General features: G+C 32.1%; 1 protein-coding gene and 1 long non-coding RNA gene across 2 annotated transcripts; one reads left to right on the top strand and one right to left on the bottom strand.

Moving 5' to 3' along the window:
* Positions 1–39: 39 nt before the first annotated feature.
* On the top strand, positions 40–18,476 carry LOC143047647 (uncharacterized). Its single transcript, XR_012969622.1, has 3 exons — positions 40–184; positions 16,515–16,595; positions 18,012–18,476. It is a non-coding gene; the product is annotated as an uncharacterized LOC143047647 (long non-coding RNA).
* On the bottom strand, positions 18,404–27,370 carry LOC143047646 (C4b-binding protein-like). The gene is made up of 7 exons (XM_076220832.1): positions 27,158–27,370; positions 26,174–26,287; positions 24,470–24,640; positions 22,868–23,038; positions 22,347–22,517; positions 20,106–20,276; positions 18,404–19,136 (listed from the first exon to the last, which is right to left on the bottom strand). The coding sequence occupies exons 1-7, from the start codon at positions 27,342–27,344 to the stop codon at positions 18,901–18,903; spliced, it is 1,221 nt and encodes a 406-aa protein (XP_076076947.1). The 5' UTR covers positions 27,345–27,370; the 3' UTR covers positions 18,404–18,900.
* Between the last annotated feature and the right edge of the window lie 624 nt (positions 27,371–27,994).

Genomic DNA, 27,994 nt, shown 5'->3' with positions numbered 1-27,994 from the left:
TTTATCTAAAATGTACAATTTTGCCTTCAGCTCTTCCAGAAATCGAAGTTGCCTGACCAAAATACCGTTGAAACAAATGTAATTCCTTGCAGCAACTTTGATAACTTAATTAACAAGTTTGGTGCCAAAAAGTATATAAACTAGACATATTGTTTTTCGTTGCATTGAGATTTTAGCATATCAGGTATTTTGTTATATCAGTTATTTTTATATATTTTAATTTAATAAGATATAACTTGTGTATTGTTCTTTTATTCTTTTAAGCCAGGAATTAAATTTATATGCACCTTCATGGTTGTCAGTACTAAAGAGGGCCCTCATGGGGTTTTTGATTATGTGATTACTTGGCCGTTTTTTTTAATGATTATTTGATTATTAAGCCAAATATTTCATGATTATTTGATTACCTAGGACTGTATTTTTAGTTTATGATCATTTGATTACTAAAGATAAGCAAATATTTAATGATTATGTGATTATATTGGCAAAAAAATGGTGATTATGTGATTACTAGGACCCCCCCATGAGGGGCCTCACTAAAGTAATTAAAATCATGTTTTTCCATAAAATATTATCATATACTACAGTTACTACATGTCTGTCACAAATAATTACGAATACTTTCCAACCGTCGTACGTAAATTCACTGATTGCTTCTGATTGCCGTATTATTCCATTCTACGAACAACACGAGGGTTGACACAAGTGGATTCGGAACTACGTTACCCTTCGATTTTATGGCACTTGTTTTTCAGTATTTGTGTGTAAGCTGTTTTGCCTTTTTTGTCGTTTTTCTCTTGACCATGCTGTTATGAATATAAAAATATGTGGTATGCTTTATGAAGGTATTCGACTTATTATCATTTTTTATTGACGTGGTCCTTTTGGTATCTTCTCCATTCTGGTACAGGATTGTGTAAATGTTCGCTAACGTCGCCAACGTCGCCAACATTTACCAAATCATTACTGTTCGCCAACGTCGCCAACGTCGCCAACATTTATGAAATCAATACTGTTCACCAACGACGCCAACGTCGCCAACATTTATGAAATCAATACTGTTCGCCAACGTCGCCAACGTCGCCAAAATTTATGAAATCAATACTGTTCGCCAACGTCGCCAACGTCGCCAACATTTACAAACTCATTACTGTTCGCCAACGTCGCCAACATTTATGAAATCAATACTGTTCCCCAACGTCGCCAACGTCGCCAACATTTACAAACTCATTACTGTTCGCCGACGTCAACAACATTTTTTACGAACTCATTACTGTTCGCCAACGTCTCCAACGTCGCCAACATTTATGAAATCAATACTGTTCGCCAACGTCGCCAATGTCGCCAACATTTACAAACTCATTACTGTTCATCAATGTCGCCAACGTCGCCAACGTTACCAACATTTATGAAATCAACACTGTTCGCCAACATCGCCAACGTCGCCAACATTTACAAACTCATTACTGTTCGTTATTGTCGCAAACGTCGTTAACATTTACGAAATCATTACTAATGACTGTTCGCCAATGTCGCCAACATTCAGGAAAACATTACTGTTCACCAGTGTCGCTATCATTGCCAACCTTTACCAAAACCTGTACTGTTCACTAACATTTACTGTTCGCCAAGTGTGCGTCAACTTCATTGTTCGCCAACCTTAACATAATAATTATTGTTTACCAAGTTCGCCAACATTGTTTTAAATGTAATGTTGGCCAACTTACTGAAGTTTGCCAACTTTAGCCAAGTTCGCCAACATTTATTTTTCTATCTTTTTATATTCACCAACATTTCCAACATTATTCTTTATTTACTGTTTGCACAGTTTGCAAAAAATAGCATGATTGAAAACATTAAATTTACTGTAGATATAAATATATTATTATAACTTTATGGCGAAAAATTAAATTCGGATTTTGGCCTTATGTATCCGTCCTTGTCTCTGGAAATACACAAGTTGTCAACATCCGTTTTCTCTAACTTTCCCTGGAAATTGGCCGTTTCAGAATCTAAAGCATCATGGGTAATTTCATTGTTCGTACCCCAAAGTGAAAATAACGTTACGTCATTGGTTGAATTTCCATTGTTTATAACGTTTTAAACCAATCAAAACGCTTTGGTGTACGCTTTTGTAAATATTACCCAGGATGCATTAGATTCTGAAACGGCGAATTGACCGCTAACTTTTTAATGAGTATTACTTGGTCATGTTGGTGCTATAGAACATTATAATGCTGTGAAATGGTATACAGTATGTCCCTTAAGTTATTTTTGTAAGTTTCAAACATTAAATACCTACTAAAAAATTGAATTAAATTTTAGTACAAAGGTGATCACAAATTTGACACATACTGTATTTTTAATTTAAATTATTTGCGAATATCCATGACCAGCAAATTCAAATTCAAATATATGTTATTGCTAATCAAAGCGCCCACCAGGAACAGAACAATCAACATTAATTACATACAAATGATTACAAGTGATTCAATATGATTAAGACACAATGTTATAAAAAAAAAAAAAAAAAAAATATTAAGTAGAAGAATACAACAAGCACAGTGTTTAATAATATAATTAGGTTAAAAAAGGGGGGTCACTGTACATTACTATATATATATATCATTTAAGGAAACTTTCCTATATGAGGATAAATTTTCCAATAATTCTCTGAGTTTCTGGAGTATGAAAATATCTTCAGAGGACATTAGCAAAATAAATTGTGATTTAATATCTATTAAAACCAATAAAATTTTTAAACTGTAGTTTTATTTTATTTAAAAGTTGAAACGAATATTTGAATGTTTTTGGCACTGAAGAAGAAAATGAATTTCATCCTCAACCTCAGTACCACACAATTTACAGATACGTTCTGACACTGTTAGATTTTTGTACCTTCCCCTCTCAATTTCTAAATCGTGAGCACTGATACGGAATTTCGTTAAATAATGTCTATATCTAAAAATTTTCCTGCAAAAGGTAATTTTATAAGTAAAATCTGCTTTTAATAAGTCTATAAGTTCTAAGCTTGTTACCATATAATTTATTGCCTCTGAAATCATTATTAAGCTCAGTTTGCCATATTAAATCATATTTTGATTGCATCTTTTTGCATAAATAGTTTTTTTAACTTCGTCTTTAAATGAAGTGTATTATTTTCATTTATGCTAATCTAAAGTATTTAAAAAAAGTTTGAATACTGGTATACCAGCTCTTTTTCTGCTCATTATGTAGAGATATTGAGAGGTTGAAACCCTCTTTTAATAATAAATCATCGGATTTTTTTAAGCGTATATAGTATTTAAACATATTTAATAAAACCTTCAAAAATAGAGTATATATCTGCCCAATTCACCCATAACTGCAATATTGTTGCTTTTTTACTTACTCCAAGTATAAATTTACAAAAGCTTAAATGAGCGTTCTTTACTGCCAGGTCTCCACATAGTTTTTTTGAAATAGTTATCCCCTTGAGTGTTTAGTTTGTGAAAGTTAATGTCACCCCATATTTCACTGCCATACAATAAGACTGATTTAACTGTATGGTCAAAAACATGAAGTTAGTGTTTTTAGCATGTTTTAACTTATAAGAATATTCCTTTTTACTTCTATTACTGTCAGACCACTCAGGAACAAATGAGACATTTTTAAAAGAGGAGTTCCAGCCTTCACCTGTTCACGCTTAACTTTTGAGTCCACAAGCCAGACACTCAATTTTTTGAAAATTTTAGTTGGATTCTGTTGGCTTGTAGAGAGAATTTTACAAGCCCGAGAGCAATTTTACAACCAATGCCGTAGGACTTGTGGTTAAGCTTGAAGACTGGGGATGCCAACCTAGGATAAAAGGGGGAGGGTCCAACTAAATGTTCCCATTTTAATGCATAGTTTGTAAATTTAAAACCCCCACCCCCCCCCCTTGACGCCAGTAAACTGGTTAATATAAAATAAATTAATGTTTTTGTTTTAAAATTATTATTTATTCCTTTTCTTATTTTGCTAGTATTTTTTGGCTTTTAAACTAGCCTAGAAACATGAGGTTTAATCTTTAATCTTCAGTGGCGGATCCAGAACTTTTCCTAAGGGGGGGGAGGGTCCTGCTCCAGTCATGCTTCAATGATTCCCTATATAATCAACCTAATTTTTCCCACAAAAGGGAATGATTCACAGTGGACAGGTGTAGTTACTGATAGTGTCAGAGCTACTAAGTATAACAACTCAATATACATTAGGATTAAGACTAAGTTTAGTAAAATGGGGGAAACAGTTAAAGAATTGTGATATATTACTCTTTTTAAGGGTAAATGATATTTATGTAAAACAAAATTATATTCGGGTGAAATTTGATCCGGTGGAAAAAATGTCACAGTAGTTGTTCTTATTTTTTTATCCGGAGGAAAATATTTTCCTGGGATATTTTTTCCTTTTTAATTCTATCTGGGTAGTTAACTTATAGAATAGTTATTAGAAAAAACTTTTCCTTTAAAAATACTATGAAATAATAATAGTGTATTTGAAATAAAGCGAAATTGTTAAAAAAAAATGTATTATAATGGGAAATAATTTCACAAATTATCCTTGAAAAAATTTCATGAACATAAGGAAGAAAACCAGAAGTTATTTCAAAGATCGTAATTGTGAAAATAATATCATGATTAAATAAGGTTAGTGAAATACATGTAAAAGTGAGTTGTTTTCAGATCTTAGTACAAATATAAATTTAAAAGTAAGGTAGAAATATAGTTGCATTACTACTGTAAACAGTAATAGAAGAATTTGCTTATGATGATATTTTTAACTATATAAATAGTTTTGTCTGGGGACAGAGATGTAGTTGTTGATTATATGGAAATCAGATAAATCATAGCAGAACAATATATTGGAACAGAAGCATGTTTAACAGCTGGATAGTTTTTACCTGTGAAATGTTATCTGTCTTATTAAATCAAGTTTTAAGTTATCTTTTTATATAAATGAATATATAAAAAATAAGATTCAATGAAAAATTTCACTATAAAATAGATTTAGAAATATATTATATTAATATCTTTAAAATTTAAATAGCTCACAATTACCTCCCTTTGATAAATTATGCAAATTTGGTCTACCTTTGTGAAACATTTTATAATTATAGTCAGGTATATATTGATTGTGAATAACTTACATAGTAGTTAATGGAACTCTATTTTACACAATTCTGTGATATTTTTTTCCTTGCTGTTTTTTTTGTTTCGCAAGATGTCGCTTAGATTTTTGGAATATCATATCGAACAGTTTATACGCTTTTGAAACTGACCCTGCTTAACCGAACACTTTCTCATATAAGAGTTATCTCCCCAAACACTGTTTTTCTTGTTATCGCTTAATATTTGCAACCATATTTATTTTACCAAATTGTTCGTTATATCCTCAGGATGATTTGATTAATTTTGACCGAAGCTATCCGGAGACTCTATATGAGAGTTATTTCCCCTTTTATATTTGATATTAGTGATATGCATTTTTAACTGGAAAACCATAAGTGTTAGAGGCCTAGGGTCTTTTGATTTGAGGTCCTTGGTCCCAAAAAATGAAAATGAGGTAAAGGTCAAAGGTCAAGGTCATGATTAAAATTTTGATTTTGGCTTGTTATCTCTTATTTTCAGAAATCATATGAGATATCGACAAAATATTTTCACAAAATTGTTAGTTACGACATGTCCTAACACATTAATCTTAGTCGAAAGGGTACGTAGACATTTGGCGCGAGTTTTCCCCCTTTTTATATCTAATATCATATGTATGGCAATATAACTCATTAACAATATAAAGTAGAGGACTAGAGTCTTTTTATTTGAGGTCCTTGGTTTATGACCTTAAAATTGAGCTCAAGGTCATATGCTTATTTAACGCTCTAGATTTTGACCTTTGCTTTTACCTCATATGTACGCATGATAAAGCCATGGGACTTTTTGCATTAGGTTGTAAGCAATGTGACCTTTAAAAAAACAACCGGAAGTGACATTTTGTCAACCGGAAGTAGCTATTTTTTGTACTAAATCAATGTAAAAGTATATAGAACCATATATTTTTGGAATCAGTATCAAGTAAACTATCAAACAATACCAGAAGTAAACTTTTTAAACCGGAAGTAAAAGATTATCTCCCTTTTTAGCTCACCTGACCTGAAAGGTCAAGTGAGTTTTTCTCATCACTTGGCGTCCGTCGTCCTGCGTCCGTCGTCCGTAAACTTTTACAAAAATCTTCTCCTCTGAAACTACTGGGCCAAATTCTACCAAACTTGGCCACAATCATCCTTGGGATATCTAGTTTAAAAAATGTGTGGCGTGACCCGTCAAACCAACCAAGATGGCCGCCATGGCTAAAAATAGAACATAGGGGTAAAATGCAGTTTTTGGCTTATAACTCAAAAAACCAAAGCATTTAGAGCAAATCTGACATGGGAGTTAAATTGTTTATCAGGTGAAGATCTATCTGCCCTGAAATTTTCAGACGAATCGGATAACCTGTTGTTGGGTTGCTGCCCCTGAAATGGTTATTTTAAGGAAATTTTGCAGTTTTTGGTTATTATCTTGAATACTATTATAGATAGAGATAAACTGTAAACAGCAATAATGTTCAGCAGAGTAAGACCTACAAATAAGTCAACATGACCAAAATTGCCAGTCGACCCCTTAAGGAGTTATTGCCCTTTATAGTCAATTTTTAACAACTTTTCATCATTTTTTGTAACTTTTCTAAAAATCTTCTTCTCTAAAACTACTTTGCCAAATTTAATCAAACTAGGCGACAATTATCATTGTGGTTTATAGTTTAAAAAATGTGTCCGATGACCCAGCCTACCAAACAAAATGGCCGATATGGCTAAAATTAGAACATAGTGGTAAAATACAGTTTTTGCTTTATATCTTTGAAACCAAGACATTTAGGGCAAATCTTTCAAGATTTTAATGTCCATCAGAATAAGATATATCCCCTCACAAATTTTCAGTTGAATCGGACAACCTATTATCTTGAATACTATTATAGATAGAGATAAACTGTAAACAGCAATAATGTTCAGCAAAGTAAGATCTACAAATAAGTCAGAATGATCAAAATTGTTAGAGAACCCCCTAAGGAGTTATTGCCCTTTAGAGTCAATATTAAACAACTTTTCCTCATTTTTGTAACTTGTATAAAAATCTTTTCTAAAACTACTTGGCCAATTTAACCAAACTTGGCCACAATCATAATACTAGGGTATCTATTTTTAAAAAGAGTGTCTAATGACCCCGTCTACCAACAAAGATGGCCAACATCAGTAAACACATTAACAGGTGAGCGACACAGGCTCTTGAGAGCCTCTAGTTTATATATTTTTCTATATAGAAACCATATATTTTTGGAGTCAGCGTAGAATAAGCTGTCATTTGATACTGAAACTGACATTTAAAATCAAATTTTAATATTTTCATTTTTAAATAGATTCTTACTGGTGGAAAGACCTTCAATTGTTCTCTGAACAATTGGTTTTTAATTGTATCATGTTATGGTGTTTTAATGGAGATGAAATTATAAAACAAATATTTGATTACATGTGTATTCATTGGTCTACACTATATTTTAATTTTTATCATTATCCGCATGATTTTGATTTTTCTTTTAATCTGATGTTCAGTAATTGTCGTTTGTTTATGTGGTTCATAGGTGTTTCTCGTTTTTTATGTAGATTAGACCATTAGTTTTCCTGTTTGATTGTTTTTTTCACTAGTAATTCTTGGGGCCCTTTATAGCTTGCTGTTTAGTGTGAGCCAAGGCTCTGTGTTGACAACCGTACTTTTACCTATAATGGTTTACTTTTATGAATTGTGACTTGGATGGAAAGTTGTGTCATTGTAACTGATACCACATCTTCTTCTATCTATCATGTCTATGACATCCTGTTTGATATAAAGTTAAAAAAAGGATAGAAATATATGTTTTCTTGAATTTGACAGTTATATATGCATATGATGTCAAGATAAACCTGCTTTTCATTTAAGATTTTTTTTTTTAACATATATCTTGGGAGTTTTATAGCACTATTTTATTTTTATTAAGTTTTTTTATAAAATTATAAAATATTTTTGAAATTTGAGGATACATGGTTAAATTAATTTTAAAAGCTTGTAAACAGGAGAAAATGTGTTTACCTCCACTCTTCCAGCTTTGTGCAGTGATGGTTATTTTTTTTTAAATACAATGAAATCTTATGTGAAATTTTGCTGATTTACTGGACAGGATAAAACTTTATTCATATCAAGTATTTTTTTATTTGAATATGTTGACACAAATAAATTATGCACACTTTAAAAATTTTTTTTTTACAAAGACTGATATCATAAATATATAGGAAAACAATGGTGGTATTAATTCAATAATAATACAATAGTAAACATGGTAAAGTTAAATATATGCATTGAAATTTTGACAATTTTTATTTTTGACTTATAGTTCTCTATAGATTGGAAATTTGCACTTTATGTTGTTTTTATGCAATTTACTAATGAACTTATAAGCCAATGCTTTATTATGTTTATTGATATGCTTTAACCATTGTTACTGCATTACAAAATAGTGATCAATTTAAATATTTGTAATATATTTATTTTTCTGTTTAAGAATTATGGTACTTTATAAATATGAAAGTAGGCATAGAATGTTGATGGTTATAAATGCCTGAAAACGCGAAACCCAATTTGATGTTAATTAAATTTTACAACTTAATTCTTGTTACCTTTTAATGTATTACAATGTACCTTAACATTTGTCATAAATGTACAACATGTACATAGATAAAAACTTTAATAAAGAAAAATTATGAGTAGGAATAGTTAATTTCCGTACATAACTTTAGTTTAAGTGAATGGATCTGTATGAAATTTAAACTCAAGGATGGAAACTTGAAAAGTAAAGTTGGGATTGATTTTGGGGGTTATGTTCCAAACAGTTTAGGAATTAAGGTCCTAAAAAGGGGTCCAAATAAGCATTTTTTTTGAAGATATTAATTTGATGTTTGGTTTTTTATTTTATCATTGCAAGTTACAAAGAAGTTTGAATTTTGTTGCAGTGTAATGATTTTGGGCAGAGTTATGGTCCCTTTACTTTTGAAAATTCACTAAAATAATCAGTTTTCCCAGGAACATATATATTAACGTTAGATATACTGTTCCCAGGTTTTCCTCACCTTTTTTGTCATTTTTGAATATATGGATTTGATAATTAGTATATAAATTTATCATAACAAGTAACAGTTCAAGTTTAAATTTTTTATTTGGTCTGATAATTTTGTGCAGAGTAATGGTTGTTGGGATTAGAAAATTATCTGAAATAATCAGTTTTAAACACTTTTTTTGTCATGCTTAGATACATTGACTTGATATTTGTTTTAATGTTTACAATCACAAGTTATAAATCAAGTTACAATTTTGTTCCAATACAATGATTTTTTTTAATTTGTAGGGGATTTTGCATTGCCATGCAATACTCACAGAATGTTTGTTGTACGCCCGTTTACAGTCAGGGGTACTACTTGTACAATTTATTTTTATTTACTTGAAGAAGTAAAAAAAATAAGTAAATAAATAATTTTTGAATAATCTCCCCTTAATTTTCTTAAAAATTTACTTGTATAAGTAAATTTTTCTTACAATCCCACAAAAGTCATTAAGTTTTGAGATGTAAATTTATGCCTTTCATGATTTTTCCCTGGTTTACTGATTTTTAGCTCACCTGGCCCGAAGGGCCAAGTGAGCTTTTCTCATCACTTGGCGTCCGGCGTCCGTCGTCGTTAACTTTTACAAAAATCTTCTCCTCTGAAACTACTGGGCCAAATCAAACCAAACTTGGCCACAATCATCATTGGGGTATCTAGTTTAAAAAATGTGTGGCGTGACCCGGTCAACCAACCAAGATGGCCGCCACGGCTAAAAATAGAACATAGGGGTAAAATGCAGTTTTTGGCTTATAACTCAAAAACCAAAGCATTTAGAGCAAATCTGACATGGGGTAAAAATGTTTATCAGGTCAAGATCTATCTGCCCTGAAATTTTCAGATGAATCGGTCAATCAGTTGTTGGGTTGCTGCCCCTGAATTGGTAATTTTGAAGAAATTTTGCTGTTTTTGGTTATTATCTTGAATATTATTATAGTTAGAGATAAACTGTAAACAGCAATAATGTTCAGCAAAGTAAGATCTACAAATAAGTCAACATGACCAAAATGGTCAGTTGACCCGTTTAGGAGTTATTGCCCTTTATAGTCAATTTTTAACCATTTTTCGTTAATTAAAGTAATCTTTTACAAAAATCTTCTCCTCTGAAACTACTGGGCCAAATCAAACCAAACTTGGCCACAATCATCATTGGGGTATCTAGTTTAAAAAATGTGTGGCGTGACCCGGTCAACCAACCAAGATGGCCGCCACGGCTAAAAATAGAACATAGGGGTAAAATGCAGTTTTTGGCTTATAACTCAAAAACCAAAGCATTTAGAGCAAATCTGACATGGGGTAAAAATGTTTATCAGGTCAAGATCTATCTGCCCTGAAATTTTCAGATGAATCGGTCAATCAGTTGTTGGGTTGCTGCCCCTGAATTGGTAATTTTGAAGAAATTTTGCTGTTTTTGGTTATTATCTTGAATATTATTATAGTTAGAGATAAACTGTAAACAGCAATAATGTTCAGCAAAGTAAGATCTACAAATAAGTCAACATGACCAAAATGGTCAGTTGACCCGTTTAGGAGTTATTGCCCTTTATAGTCAATTTTTAACCATTTTTCGTTAAAGTAATCTTTTACAAAAATCTTCTCCTCTGAAACTACTGGGCCAAATCAAACCAAACTTGGCCACAATCATCATTGGGGTATCTAGTTTAAAAAATGTGTGGCGTGACCCGGTCAACCAACCAAGATGGCCGCCACGGCTAAAAATAGAACATAGGGGTAAAATGCAGTTTTTGGCTTATAACTCAAAAACCAAAGCATTTAGAGCAAATCTGACATGGGGTAAAAATGTTTATCAGGTCAAGATCTATCTGCCCTGAAATTTTCAGATGAATCGGTCAATCGGTTGTTGGGTTGCTGCCCCTGAATTGGTAATTTTGAAGAAATTTTGCTGTTTTTGGTTATTATCTTGAATATTATTATAGTTAGAGATAAACTGTAAACAGCAATAATGTTCAGCAAAGTAAGATCTACAAATAAGTCAACATGACCAAAATGGTCAGTTGACCCGTTTAGGAGTTATTGCCCTTTATAGTCAATTTTTAACCATTTTTCGTAAATTAAAGTAATCTTTTACAAAAATCTTCTCCTCTGAAACTACTTGGCCAAATTAATCCAAACTTGGCCACAATCATCTTTGGGGTATCTAGTTTAAAAAATATGTGGCGTGACCTGGTCAACCAACCAAGATGGCCGCCACCGCTAAAAATAGAACATAGGGGTAAAATGCAGTTTTTGGCTTATAACTCAAAAACCAAAGCATTTTGAGGAAATATGACAGTGAATAAAAATGTTTATCAGGTCAAGAACTATCTGCCCTGAAATTTTCAGATGAATCGGTCAATCGGTTGTTGGGTTGCTGCCCCTGAATTGGTAATTTTGAAGAAATTTTGCTGTTTTTGGTTATTATCTTGAATATTATTATAGTTAGAGATAAACTGTAAACAGCAATAATGTTCAGCAAAGTAAGATCTACAAATAAGTCAACATGACCTAAATGGTCAATTGACCCCTTAAGGAGTTATTGCCCTTTATAGTCAATTTTTAACAATTTTCATTAATTTGGTAAATTTATGTAAATTTTTACCAAATATAGTTCTCTGTTACTAATGGGCAAAGTTCATGATAGATATAATTGTAAGAAGCAAAATCGTTCAGTAAAGTAAGAACTTCAAACACATCACCATCACCAAAATACAATTTTGTCATGAATCCATTTGTGTCCTTTGTTTAATATGCACATAGACCAAGGTGAGCGACACAGGCTCTTTAGAGCCTCTAGTTTTTTTTATTAGAGTTCAATGTTTCATCTCATTAGTTCAACAAAGAAACTGATTGCGCAAAGATCTTAAGGGGGCTCCTGGGTATAAATGAATTTTTTTTTTCTAATATAGGATTTCGCTATATTTTTTCATAAATGAACTTTATCATATACTTAAAAGAAAAATGAAATAAAAAAATGGGGTCACCGTTCATTTAAGCTAAAATCTGCCTCTAGAAGAAGCATACATTTTTGTTAATGTCCTTTTTTTCTGTTGAACTAATAGGAGAAAAAGAGGAAATATCGAAATAAAAAAATAACCTAATATAAAAAATCGCTTAAATTTAACAATTATTTAGTTTATGTACAGCTTATTTGAAAACAATAATAAAAAATATAGGTCACCGATGAGTTAAAAAAGATAGTTCAAATTTAAGGCCAAAAAATGGCATTTTTGCACCAAAGGGAGATAATTTGGAGCTTTTTCAATTTTTAAAGTCATCTGGGGCCAAACCAAATATTTTTTTTGGGTTGTTTTTTGTACCATATCATAAAGTAACAACTAATAGTGTAATAAATAAAATTTGTAATGAAAAAAATAAAGGTTTAATTTTTTGCTAAAATTTTTGTACCCATGAGCCACCTTAAGTAATTGCGCAAGGCCTTCAAAAATTGCTCCTTGGGAGCATGTAAATGAGCAGTGTTCTGAAGATAACAGACAAATGAGATTTTCATTGTCTATTAAATTACACTTAAATGATTAGTAAAGACATCTGCAAAGGGCAGATAATTTAAAATTCTATTACAGCAAAGAAATTATAAAAATTTAATAAAAGAAGATAGGATGACTTTTTTACTTTCAAAAGTAAAAAAATCTGAATGTTTAAGGGACATAACTCAGCCAATATTATTTTAAAAATATATTTAAATTAATATTACTTCTGCAAGTAATTAAAAATAACTTGTACAAGTAATACTCCTGACTGACGTATTATGGTTTATCATTGAAAGTTTGTCCGTCTGTGTGTTCGTTCGTTTTTAACATGTTGGACATTAACTGAAAAACGCTTTAACTAATATGCATAAAACTTTGGTAAATCGTTTATATCTATTGACGTGAGTTGCTTTTCTTTTTTATAATGATATACTGGATTTACCGTTTCCTACTTTTATTTATTAAAAAAGGGGAGATTCTCCAGTTTACAGACAATAACCTTAAAAATAATTTCACCAACTTGCAAGAAACTGTGGTGAATTGTTAAATTCTATTTACATGAGCTTCCTTTTGATTTTTATAAATTTTATACTATACCTTTTTTGATTTATGGGGTTTAATTCTATACAAAAAGGGGGATTTTCCAGTTTTCGGACAGTAACTTAAAAATGTCAATTTAATTTGTTTATATCTATATTGTTGTAAGCTTTCTTTTGGTTTTTATAAATTGAAGATTTTACGTTTCCGAGTTTGGACAATATCCTTAAAGTGCTTAAAGCAGTTTTTATTAAGATTTGATGACTTATTTTTATTTATTAAGATAACCTCCCTTTAGTTTTTTTTATAAATTTTTGATGAAACATTGAGAAGTTATTGAATAAAATTGAGAAAGGAAATGGGGAATGTGTCAAACTGACAAAAGATTTACTAAGTATTGCCCAACAGCATACTAAGTATTGCCCAACAGCATACTTAGTATTGCGCAACAGCACAGTGTATTACACAACAGCAAGAAATCTTTAGTTGAATATAAATTGAATTTATACAATGTTCATTTAAAATTGTCTATTTACATGGTTTACTTTAACAAAAATATAATCTGAAACTTGTAGGTAAAATTTTACCAGACATGGCTACAATAATAATTGGAGTATGTATTTTTTTTGTAAAATATGTACTCTGACCCTGTCCGCCCGCCAATGAAGATGGCAGACATGGTAAAAAAAAATAACACAGTGTAAAATGCAATTTTGTCTATTATTTAGTTATTAAATGTAATGAATTGAGATAATCTGACAAGAGCAATGTTGGAGAGTATGTGTCCTCTGTAGAATATGCACTTAGACTAAGGTCAACAACACAGGCTCTTTAGAGCCTATAGTTATTTTAAAGTTAAAGAATTGAATGCTTTTTAAAAAAAAATTTATGCAGATATATAATGTTACAAAGTTTTAAATGTCTGTCATATGTACATGTCATTGACCTGATTTTCACTGTTGAGTTACTGCTTTTTATTTTAAAAGCACTTGTTACATTTTATAATGATGTTTAAATGGCTGTTAGCAGGCTGGTAAGTCTTTTTTGAAGATTTTTGTATTCCTTTTTGGAAACTATTTATGGGCTATAGCTATTTAATTATAAATAATGTAGCACTATTTAGTTTCTGGATAGGTTGCAATTGTTCAACTTGATTAAAGGTTTTAATACCAATACCCCTGTTACAGGGGTACTGTTAAGAATGTTGGCGACAGGGGTATGGGTTAGAATGTTGGCAAACAGGGGTACTGTTCAGAATGTTAGCGACGTTGCCGAACAGGGGTACTGGTTAGAATGTTGGCGACGTTGGCGACGTTGGCGAACAGGGGTACTGGTTAGAATGTTGGCGACGTTGGCGAACAGGGATACTGGTAAGAATGTTGGCGAACAGGGGTACTGGTTAAAATGTTGGCGACGTTGGCGACGTTGGCAAACAGGGGTTCTGGTTAGAATGTTGGCGATGTTAGCGACGTTGGCGAACAGGGGTACTGGTTAGAATGTTGGCGACGTTGGCGACGTTGGCGAACAGGGGTACTGGTTAGAATGTTGGCGACGTTGGCGACGTTGGCGAACAGGGATACTGGTAAGAATGTTGGCGACGTTGGCGAACAGGGGTACTGGTTAAAATGTTGGCGACGTTGGCGACGTTGGCGAACAGGGGTTCTGGTTATAATGTTGGCGACGTTGGCGAACAGGGGTTCTGGTTAGAATGTTGGCGACGTTGGCGACGTTGGCGAACAGGGGTACTGGTTAGAATGTTGGCGACGTTGGCGACGTTGGCGAACAGGGGTACTGGTTAGAATGTTGGCGAAGTTGGCGAACAGGGGTTCTGGTTGGCGACGTTGGCGACGTTGGCGAACAGGGGTACTGGTTAGAATGTTGGCGACGAATTGGTGAACAGGTTAGAATGTTGGCGACGTTGGCGAACAGGGGTACTGTTCAAAATGTTGGCGACGTTGGCGACGTTGGCGAACCGGGTACTGTTCAGAATGTTGGCGACGTTGGCGACATTTACGAACATTTCCCCAATCCTGTACCAGCCTGATCTTCTCATATAAAGGATGTTTTTTTTTCTCCGAAGCAAGTTACATGTATCATAATTTGATTTAATCAAATTTAGAAAATAATTCATTTTATGCTTTAATCTTCTTTAATCTTAAAAAAATATACAATATTCCAAGCACTTATAAGTCAGCAGATATGAATAGTTGATGGTCTAGATGAGAGTCATTCATTTCTGTATTCTTTAATATTTTTGGGTCGTTTTTCTCTATTCTTTATATTTTTTGCCCATTATTCTCTATTCTGTATAATTTTACAACCCCTTGTTCTCTATCTTTTTAACCTATTTTCCCGAATTCTTTATATTTTTTGCCAATTATTCTGCACCAGTTGCGCATTCTTCTCTATTCTGTAACCCCTTCTAGACCCTCATAATTTCCTACTCTACAAATATAAACAATATTAAAGGTATTTTAGGTAATAGGTTGCTGTCAACCTGACGAGCAATCGGATATCTTTGACAACATGGAAAATGGCTTCCGTTACCGGCAACCGACGGTCATATAATCTAATATAAACATAAATAGAGATATACATAGATAGGAAACACGTGCAATTGTATTTTGTTAGTTTTGGTTTGAGTTCATATTATAGCCTAAAGAAATATGTTAATCGTCGTATTTACCTGTATAAGAATGGTTTTTTTTGTGGATCAAATCAATGAACCAAATGGTTAACCCTTGTTTCACTTTCAGTGTTGACATTCATTTTCTTTTAGTAGCTGAAAACACATACTCCATGCGTAACCCATCTGAACCAAGGAGGTGATTAGAACATTGTAGAAGTCACATGAATACGGATTTCATGAGGTCGAATTATTCACTTGCAAGTAAATAATTCATCAGCAATGTTTCTTGGCTTACATCGAAAAAAAATTAACCAAAATGGTTGCTAAAAACGAAAGATTATTTCACTTTTTCATTTTAAATGATTTTTTATATTTTCCTTTTAAGGATTTTTATATAAGGTTTTAGTTAACTTCATGTCAGAAATATGAAAATAACAGAATTATGATATCATTTACTTTTAACATTTTGTGGTTATATTGTTAAACACCAGACTGGCAGTATAAATTTATAGGTACCTATTATCATACGTTTATTACAGAATGTTATGAATTTTAGCTAAAAAATTCTGACATATCAATGTGAAATGATAAATGCTATTTTTAGAATAATACCTGATTATTTTAGGAATAGAAATGAAATCTGTAACATTTGTTTGCTTACTACTGATGTCTACAGTGTACATTTATAGTGACGAAGATATTGGAGGTAAATTGAACAATTCTCTTATGTTAATCGATGAACCAGCATACAGTTATTTCAAGTTGTACCACGCCATCATAGAATCTAAATTGAGACAAATGTTGTAATCATGTCCTACAAGCTTTGAAAAAATTATATTAAAATTGGTTGTGTCCTGGAAGCACCGTTTGGGATTTACAGTCACTATGAATATCCAAAATATTGAAAAGGAACTCATCATAGATACTTTAATTGAAATGTTGTACAATAAAGGCAACAGTAGTATACCGCTGTTTAATAGTCATTCGATTACCTTAAGCAAATACAAATGCAGGTAACAAACTAAAAGCGAAGGAAACGTCGACTATAAGTGGAAAACAACGGAAAAACAGCACTCTGAAATACACATTAAGTAAACGCAAATATGAAAAGAAACGGACTGTTAATAACAACGACTTCTGAACATTTAAAAAAAAATGGTTGGTTGAACCTGTACGTCAGACGCATGTTTCGTTTACAAAAGAGACACCAGTGACGCTGGAATCAAAAAATTAAAAACACCAAATAAAGTATGAGGTCACGGTTAAAAAAAACTACCTTAACATATGAAAACAATGTTGAAGAGGGTCATACTGATTAAATTCTTGTCCATACCTTTAACAAGTTAACCCCACATGTATTTTTTTGTTATGTAAGTTTTATGTTACTATGTAAGCTAAAATATCAACAATCAACCAGTTATTTGGATGCCCAGGATGTAAATGTTTTGTTATATGAAGATTTACTATATGGAGTCTTGAAGACGATACTTCTGTTTGTCACACTATTGAAAGACGGCCAGATTGTATTTGCAGCAGTAGTAACCAATCGGTCTTAGAGGATTTAACTGATCCCTTGAACATTAGTACAGGTTATTTACAAGACTAGCTTGTTTCAACGTTCACATATTTGTCCAGTTTGTATATCAAACAGGAGACAGCAGTTAACAAGGCAATAATTTATGAATAACAAAAAAACAAGTGTGTTTTTCGAGGGGTAACATTCTGCGCTGTCGTTATCTTAGCAGGGACCAATAAATGAATGTATTTATTAGTCTCAGCTCTCAGCTATGCGTTAGTTATGAATTTAACACACACAATCTTCTGTTATTGACGTCGTGTAACAACCCTCCGTATTTAAAAAGCACTCAAATGATAAAGCGTCTCCTTGCAGTGCAATATAATGAACGCCATGTTAAACTACCTAGTATTTACCAATCACAATATGACATTTTGCGTGAACCCTGGTAAAAAAATGATAAGTAAAAAAAAATTTAGACAATATCTAACCACCCCAAAAATAAACAACGAAAAGACAAACACCAGTCTATGAAATAATTAAGCGAAACCCTGTGTTCTGTTGTAAAGGAATTATTCATAAATACTATTCTTATCATATTTTCAGTTTGTTTCGTTATTCCTGGACCTGGATCCTGTTACAAAGAAAGCAATATCATGGAAACTAAAATCCGATATTCCACTGTACTTGGACGTTGTATATCATTTCTCAGATCGCCTTGTCCTGGAGACGACAACCGTAATGTGTTCAATGATGAAGATTCCTGTATGAAAGCATGTGAACATGTGGGAAAAGTATAAACTTGAATATAATATGTGAATTCTATCATTTATTGAAGGGACAAAATCAAATAAATTGAAGAACACTAAAATGCAAAAGTAATTGTGGTTTTACTTCTGGGTTCGATGCACAATACAATACTTGTCTTTTCGTTCGTTCTACAAATATATTTCCTGTCCCTGCCCCAAGGTTACATATATTAAATGTGCATAGATGGCGACTTACACATATTGAAGTTATTTTCCTTTCCAGTTGTCTTAGTTTTGAATGAAATAAAACTTCTTACTAGTATTCCAACGTTTTCTTTAGAGATGATATTTATATATCACTGTTAAATATTGGATGTCAGATTATGACGCCGTTTGATATGATTGGTGTTCTTTTTAACTGGATTCCGCTTGTATTACTAAACACTCAAACAAACAAAGTAAAGTTGTCAGCCGAGAACCTGCTTAGTGTTAATTTTCACATCTTATTTTAGGAAGACGAATGTATTCGTGTTGTCACCATTTATATGTATCTTTTTAAACTATAGAAGTAATATAGAATAGATAGTACCAGGCTTGAACAAACCTGATCATCGGTATGTATACAGTATACGAAATAAGACAGTCTCCGAAATCAATTGAACGATGTTTTCTTTACCATAACTTTTATAACAACTGCTGTCATTCTTCTGTTTTAACAACAGTTATTTTTGTGAAGTATTTGCATTTTAGTTTGAGGTAGAAGATTTCTTACTATGACATTGAAGACAGTCTAATATAACAATTACAGAGAAACACATGGTCATTATGACAACTCCAGCCAAACCAATTTGTTTACTTGAAGGTCGGGGATCGTACGCACTAATCTTACGTCTTCTATAGGATGATATTGTCTTTTTGTCTACTTGTAGTTCTTTTTCAATTGAAATCTGAAGTTCTGTTACTTCTTTTTTAGTTAGCATTTCTGAAATAAAAATAGACATACAAATCTTTATGAAATTACTTTCATCTGGAATGCTGAATTCATTAAAAAACCAGAAATGAAAAATACCAAAAAAACACCTATATATGCTTTAGAATCAAAAAGTACAAAAGGAATGGTTAAATTAATCTCGGCTCCACTTTGTCTGAAAACATTCTTAATTATATTAACCATGCTGGCTTTTGCAGTTTTAATCAAATATAAATGTTTTTTTCCCCTCTGAAATTGATTAAAAATGATGAGAGTATGCTTGCTAATCGTAGAATAAGTAAAAGATGTCTAGAATGGAAAATTGATTGATATAGTCATATTACAATGAAAATAGTATCAAAATTTAATGTTGAGTTATTATTTTAGGAGAATGATTTTTTTATATATATTTTGTGTTAAGGTGGTACCCAACACTTTCACTAAAATTAATTTGGCTCGTTTAATTTTCATAAAACTTTGACAAATTATTTACTTTGACCCTTTTACAAAAATATCAAAAAATCAAAAAAATTTGAACCAAGCGTTTTATCAGAAAAATTACACTGGTTTTATAGCAGTTTGACAAAGACTAATTTTGATCATTGTGAAGCTTTATATTGCCTTCACAAGGCAACGTAATTAAAACGTTTAGTTGATATTACAGAGTTATCTCCCTGTAGTGTAAGGTACCACCTTAATTCCTCCTTAAAAATAAAACATATACTAAGTGCTGAATCAATTCAATAAGAGAAGTCAAAGTCAAAGCAAATATATAAAAATAAAAAGATGTGGTATGATTGTCAATGAAAACCATTCTCCACCAGAGACCTTATGACATATTTGTACATTACAAACAGTTGGTTACTTTATCAAAACATGTGCCAAATACAATACACAAAAATATGCTTTAAGAAATATTTTAAAAGATGTAATTAAAGACTAATAGTTCAAGATTTTCGTCCGTCTACTTAACTTTTATACCTCTACAAACAACAGGTACTCCAATCCAGTTTGGTAGCAAACAGTGATGCCTTACATCTCCAGAAACATGAAAATGTCCATTATTACAAGTATACTCTGCTATACTTCCATCGGTTATACCGTTGAACATGTATGTTGTGTTGTTGTATTCCGGTGGCATATCACAAATACCTGAAGTATAATTAAATAAGGAACATTTCTTGAAAAAAATACTTATCTCCCGACTTCAAATGCATTTAAATTTAATCCCAGAAAACGTAGAACAAGAGTTATCAAAGGTACCAGGCTTATAATTTGATCGCCAAACGCGCTTTTCGTCTTCATCAAACTCATTAGTGACGCTCAGATCAAAATAGTTAGGAAGCCAAACAAGTTTAAAGTTGACGAGCATTGAAACTAGAAATTAGAAGTTGTACCAAATACGTCTAAGGTTGCCTGGGACAGTTTTTCGAATAATTCGTACTTTTGAAAACAGTAAATTTATCAAAATGACCATATAATTGATATTCATGTCAACCCCGGAATTATTGACTACTAGGCTGATGATTCCCTCGGGGACGAAACGTCCACCAGCAGTGGCATCGAACAAGTGGTGTTAATAGTAATCAAACATACCACGCTTATAAGTTGATACGCCAGACGCGCGTTTCGTCTTCATAAGACTCATCAGTGACGCTCAGATCAAAATAGTTAGAAAGCTAACCAAGTATAAAGTTGAAGAGCATTTAGACCAAAAGTTCTAAAAAGTTCTGCAAAAGAAAAGTAAAATCACAAAAATACTGAACTGAAGTAAATTGAAAACGGAAAGTCAAGTTCAAAGGGCAAAATCAAATGATAAAACACATCAAACGAATGGACAACAACTGTCATATTCCTGACATGGTACAGGCATTTTCAAATGTAGAAAATGGTGAATTGAATCTGGTTTAATAGCGCTACACCTCTCACTTGTATGACAGTCGCATCAAATTCCATTATTTTTAAAACGATGCGTGAACAAAACAGACATAATAGGTAAAATAGTCAAAATATGGGTACAGCCATCATCACTGTGACGCAATCTCAAAACAAACAACTATTTAACAAAAAAAAACACCTATCAAATTTAGAAACTAGATTCAATGCATGTTTAACATCAGAAAATGCATACGTCACTTAGGAAAAAATGTAAAATAATTTTGTCGTTCAAAGTATTTCCAAACAAATATTATTTCACATGGGGAATGTTGGTATACAGGGTTAAATCATCAAACGTTATGTCAGATCTAATTTCAGAAACAGACCGAGATTAACCCAAGCATCGTAAATAGCAGAAAACAAGAATACTTACTAGAATTTTCTTTTTCGTAAAAGTTGAAAGTGACATATTTGATAAGCCTTGTAGGACTGTGTAAAAAAAGGAAAGACTAGTGGAACAATTCAAATAGCGAGTATAACGTTCAAGTATTTTTTTTAATCCTGACCAAAATTCCTATTGACTAAATAGTTAAGCTATCTTGCGGAATTTTAAGTTAAGGACATTACAGCTACTACGTCCAGGTTACACCTAGACATCGACAATAAGAATCGGTTTAGAACTAAAATTTACCAAATATGTAATTATTTTCCTCGAATGTATTACTCGATTTATTTACTTGACTGGGCGAGGTTTAACCGGTTCGCTTATCAAAGACCAGTCTATCTATAGACAGGTGTTTTGGAATAAAATCATCAATCATGTGTTCAGTTATTCATCCCATATCATACGCTCAGTTCTTTTGTATATTTGTTTGGTGACACTGATAGGTGATTAGAAATCCCTAATTATTATAACCTCAATCATCCTAATCACACACATCTTCTTATAAACAGTCCGTATGCAAATTAAAATGTAAGTTCCGCCCGATCAGTTGAAATAACATTAGTAATAACATCACAGAATGTATTCGTGTCATGAGAAACACGACGAGGGTCACATCATGAACATGTTGAGAACAATCTGATTATATTGAAAACAGAGCATAACATTATCTTTCCACTGAGTAAATCAACTTCTGTAAAGTTTCAAACAAATGAAGGAACCATATACCTCAGCTCGTTTAGAAGATTGTTTAATATGCTTTTGTCTCAGATAGATGATTAATTGGAGATATGTAAATGGTCTTGACGTACATGATGGAATAGGTCAATAAATTTGGAAATTAAGATGAAAGAAGCAACAGATTTATAGCTGTTTTTTACCCTTATAATTTTATAACTCACCTTGGCATACAGGGGAATTTCCAACCCAATGTGTAGAGTTACATATTTGTACAAAATTTCCTGATGAAGCAATGAATCCTTCTGCACAAGTATAAGTCACAACGCTCCCATTAGTAAGTCCATCGTATAATCTTGAAGTATTTTGGAACAATGTTGGGATGGCACATGTTTCTGAAAACAATATATTTGTTATATTAAAACTTAGTCTTTGGTAATTTATAATTTTACTATATAACACATTTAAGAAATTTTAATTCTCTAGATTGATATGGAACTGAAATTCAACATAGTTATTATTCTTCAAAATACACAAATGCATATTAATCTTTAATGTTACCAGTAAATAAAAACAAACGACGATGCCGTGTCGCTTATCTGTCAAAACGTCACTACAATATAATGGATCGAATCTGCTTCATGCAGATTCCTGATTCAGTGACTGTCAAAGAGAAAACATTAAGTACAGCTATGACTTAAAACTGTAGTTCATCAATAGAAGGGGATATTGGTGGTCGACATACCTTGACATAATGGACTATTTCCAACCCAGTTAGATGAGTCACATATATGCACAAAGTCTCCAGACAATCTATCGTAACCAGGTTCACAGGCATACACCGTCAAACTTCCTTGTATGGTTCCACTGTAAGTTCTTGTAGAATGTATATATGATGATGGTATCGGACATGTGCCTTAGATTATAGAACGTCGACATGTTTATCATGATTATACGATAAGAGTTATATGTCACTTCAAGATTGTGTTTATATAATTTTTGTTTAATAATCAACCAGGAAAACTTAAATTATTTCTAAAATTGAGATTCCCTAATCAAATAAGAATATGTAAGAATCAAAGACTGAAAAAAAAACGGTAGAAAAAGGTTGAAAGTCTTAAAAAAAAATCACTGATTCTTCTGTGCCTAGAAAACCCCCACTATCTCGACATATTTTTTCCATTAGGATTTCATTTCACGCTATCATTCGTGCCTGTCCATTTGCTCGTGTCATATAGGTTCATAGGTTTTTTTTTCTAATCACCCATTTATGGACATTTTTTTATGGTCTGTGTGTCAGTTCAAACGAAATTTCATTGTCGAACCGGATTGATTTACCGGTCGTTGTTAGCAATTTAAAAGAAAGAGAACTTTACCAATGTTAAAATATTAATGATATTTTTCAGTAAACAAACCAAATTGAGACAAATCCTATGGAAATCACATAGCTACTATATTTAAGCTTCTGAAATTGTCAAACCTATCTTACAATGTTAAACGCTCTCAGCGTCATATACCATTGCAAGTTATTTTTTAAAGGGAAAATAGTAACGAGATAAAGAAAAAAAAAAGAATATGATTTTGCTTTTTCAGTCATTAATGCAAGTGAAATATTGAAAAAGTGAATAATTTTTCTCTTATATCAGCCGGTTTGTATTACTTTTGTCAAAAGAAACATCGATTATGAATTATTGACTTGCAAGTGAATAATTCGACCTTATCATATCCGTATTTGTGTGTATTTTAGCTCGAGACAGATTACGCATAAAATAGACGTGTTAATTTATTAAAAGGAAAAGTATGTCAACATTAAAGTGAAACAAGGGTAAACCATTTGATTGACTGATTCCATGTTCATAAACTGATTCTGATACAAGTTAAAACGATGATTAACATATATTTAAAGCTTTTAAATCAAACAGTCCTAATTGCACGAGTTCGCCTTTTGTTTATATCTTTATTAATGTTAATGTCAGGTTATGTGACCGTAAGCAGTTTTCGGAGGTACACTCGTTAGTTTATTAAAATTTTAGACTGAAATACACGAAATGCTGAAACATTTTGTCGACCGCATGCATTGTAAATTGTTTATTTTAGACGTTTTATAATTTGGATGTACGTTTTCGTATGTTATAAATCAAATATACTAATTTGTGAATTTAAGTCAAATCGAAGAATGCAATTTTAACAGCTAATGCCTCTTTTAATATTACTGCTGTTCATGAGTTGGTGCAAACACACTTTCTACGGAAATTTCATTGTCATGAACACACTTAATCTAATTATGACTAATCTAACGATAGTGTATGCATTTATTTTATTTTGTTTAAATGTCATGAAAACTTACGAATGCAAACCACTGATTGTCCAATCCAACCGGGTAAATCACAGTAATGTACAAAATCACCAGAATCAATAGTAAACCCTTTATTACATTGATAAACGGCTAAGCTACCATTTGTCATCTCATTATATATCACGTGTGAATTTTCGTACTTCGGAGGATCATTACACGTGGCTAAAATGGACAGAACTTCTTTATTTTACGTGTATAAAAAAAAATCAGAACACATTCAGAACCTTTGACTATTGTCAATAAAAATTGTCAACCATAATGATATATCTAGTAAGTATGATCATGTTATCATTATAAGCTTTGGTGGGAAAAAAATTAACCTTGAAATATCATATGATTCTTTTAACTTTTGAACTATATATGTCGTCATTAATATACGTCTTATGTCGAACATTATTAGTTACATAGTGTGCTAGTGACCTAATACGGTATATATGGGGTCAGTAAATTCCATATGGGGTGAGAGCGAAGCTCGAATCCCCATATGGAATTTACTGACCCCATATATACCGTATTAGGTCACTAGCACACTATGTAACGAATTTATCTTACCGACTATCTTAACGTGTGAAATTAAGACTAGTGATTCTCAAAATGAGCAAGTCTTCAATACTGTTAGCACTAAGAAAATACTTCCATTGATCCTACAAAAACAGATGCCAACAATAACGACTTGTAAGGTTTAAATGTGTTTTTATTTCAATCTTAATCATCAATTTATTCGTCTGTTGGAACTTTAAAGATTTTTTCTCAGTACCGTTTTGTTTTTTATAAAGGGACATAACACCATTACTAACCGTGTATGAAATAAGCCCCGCCCCCTTCTTACCTAATAAGGAATATAAAGGGACGTAACTCCACTACTAACCGTGTATGAGATAAGCCCCGCCTCCCTACTAACCTAATATCAAATATACACGGTTTGCACGCGGACGCTTTTAACCAATCATATTCCTGGAAATGTATAGGAGGTAAGATAAATAATGTTGTCTTCAAACTATACAAATATTATACACGAAACATGAAATATCATTTGAATCGAAGATGAAAATATAAAATTCATAAAAGAGGGACGAAAGATACAAGAGGGACAGTCAAACTCATAAATCGAAAATAAACTGACAACGCCTGGGTAAAAATGAAACTGTATCCAGTTGGTTTTAATACTTTTCCCTTGCGTTAATTTGTCTGATATAACTATCATTTTCATCATTATCAGAAAAGTACAATCAGATGACAACAAAATCAAACACCAACCTATTTTCATTTTTAACAGGCAAATGACTGTGAATGAACCACTCGTAAAATATATTAAAAAGGAATAATTATAACCACAGAAAAGATTTTTACGAATGGCAATGATTTAATTTGCCTATATTTTTTGTCTCTTATTTTTGTATGTGTCCGTTTCTATGGTATGTTAGCGTTTGTTTTGGTTGAATCTCAGTGTTTCTGTTGTTCGGTTGTTTTCTTCTTAAAGTTCATGTGTTTAACTCGGGTTTAGTCAGTAACACGGATTTGATTTCTCTAAACCAATTTATCACTTTTGAACAGCGGTATCATAATGTTGACTTTATTTTTTTTCTTTGTTTGTTATTTACTTACAGGCTCAGTATCGGTCTGACGAATGTGAAGGCTAGTTTATGTACGTTGATATTTATATTTAAGTATACCTAGTTAATAACATTGACTTACGAGTTTGACAGAATTCTCCGATGTAATTGATATTTGAACAGTTACATTCAACGGCTATTAGATCATCACTGTCATATGTAGGAGAACACGTTCCATCATTACAGTTTATTCTCTCTACAAGTTTTATAAAACATATTTAATTCATATATTATATATAAGTTAGATCAATCAAAAGTTATTTCAGGTGCAACTATATCCATCGAACAGAAAAAGTTAGACATATATCTAAACAGTGCAAACAGAACTCGTAACGCGCAACTGTAACTAATGACTTGTAGAACACTGTATGAATTGAGAATCACATAATAATTATCAATAAAATCCGGATTTTTTAAAAAAGCGATTCTTTTTATATATTTAATTTATACAGTTCTGTCATATGGTCTTACAATATTCAAAGTCTTAGCAAATAACTCTTGCAACCGCACAAAAACATTTGAAAACTTTTAGTGCTATAAACCGTGATGAAATATCGACTCTTTCAGTGCTCATTGTAGCATTGGAAGTGGCATTACACGAAAAAAATATCGATGAAGGATTAAAAGGTTTAATATCAATCTTGTTAGAAATTAACACGACTGGTTATAATGATATATTAAGTAGTAGATGAAATAAAATATAAATGCAATGTATGTGTTTACTCCTAGAACATTCAAATAAAAGTATACGATGCACTTTCACTGTTTTTTTTTATATAGATTAGACCGTTGGTTTCCTCAGTTCATGGTTTAACACTAGTAACTTTTGGGCCCTTTATAGGTTGCTGTTCGGTGTGAGCCAAGGCTCCGTTTCGAAGACCGTGCTTTGACCTATAATGGTTCATTTTTATAAATGTGACTTGGAATGAGAGTTGTCTCATTATCACTCATACCACATCTTCTTAAATCTATTCATTTTCAACATAAATATATCTAGCAATAATATAAAAAAAAAATACACACATCAACCCACAAGAAAGTAGGAAGTGTACAAACAATATCTCACCATACTGTCTAAATCCGAACTGCTTTACCCTGATCCTCCCAGTTTCGTCATTGTAGCTATATTCGCCATTTCCCCAGAGGTTGTCTACATATATTATATTACCATGCAAACTTGGAACCCAGAATTCTATACTACTGTTAGTATAAACGTAAACAATCCCTCCATAGAAGGTATCATAGTTTGTCATGGCTGATCCTGCACCAGGAAACCGGAAACCATCAACATTTGATTCTACCTGAAAATTTGGGAGCTTTGAAACACATTCAAACTACACAATAAGAACTTTATTCAGATAGAATATGAAAAAATATAATGTTAGCTTCTATTACGAATGAATTGGTAGAGTAGCAGTCACGTCACTTAGCTTGATTAAAAGATACATTTTAATCGGAGGTTTCCTGGTAACACGATTATATAACTGTACTAAAATAACGGTTCAATTACAGGAAAAAAGTTAAATCCAAAAATTCTGTACTACGAGTAAAATTCAATCCCTAATCAAATGGCAAAAATAAATGACAAAACACATCAAACGAATCGACAACTGCCATATTCCTGACTTGGTACAGGCATTTTCAAATGTAGAAATGGTGGATTGAACCTGGTTGTATAGCGCTAAACCTCTCACTTGTATGACTGTCGCATAAAATTCCTAAATTTAAAAAAACTACCACGAAAATTTGGTTGTTTCGGTTACCCTTGGTACTTAATGTTTTAAATAATTTATTCATTTGACTACTTAAAATTTCAAAGTTACATGTTTAATATTATTCAGTTAATATATCATGTGTGAAACCTTATTGTATGATACGTTTTCATTTTATCTTTATGTCTAAT

This window comes from Mytilus galloprovincialis, chromosome 10 (genome assembly GCF_965363235.1).
Source record: "Mytilus galloprovincialis chromosome 10, xbMytGall1.hap1.1, whole genome shotgun sequence".
NCBI classification, from domain to species: domain Eukaryota; kingdom Metazoa; phylum Mollusca; class Bivalvia; order Mytilida; family Mytilidae; genus Mytilus; species Mytilus galloprovincialis.
The sequence above is the reverse complement of the archived record's forward strand: the minus strand, read 5'-3'. Positions and strand labels throughout refer to the sequence as shown.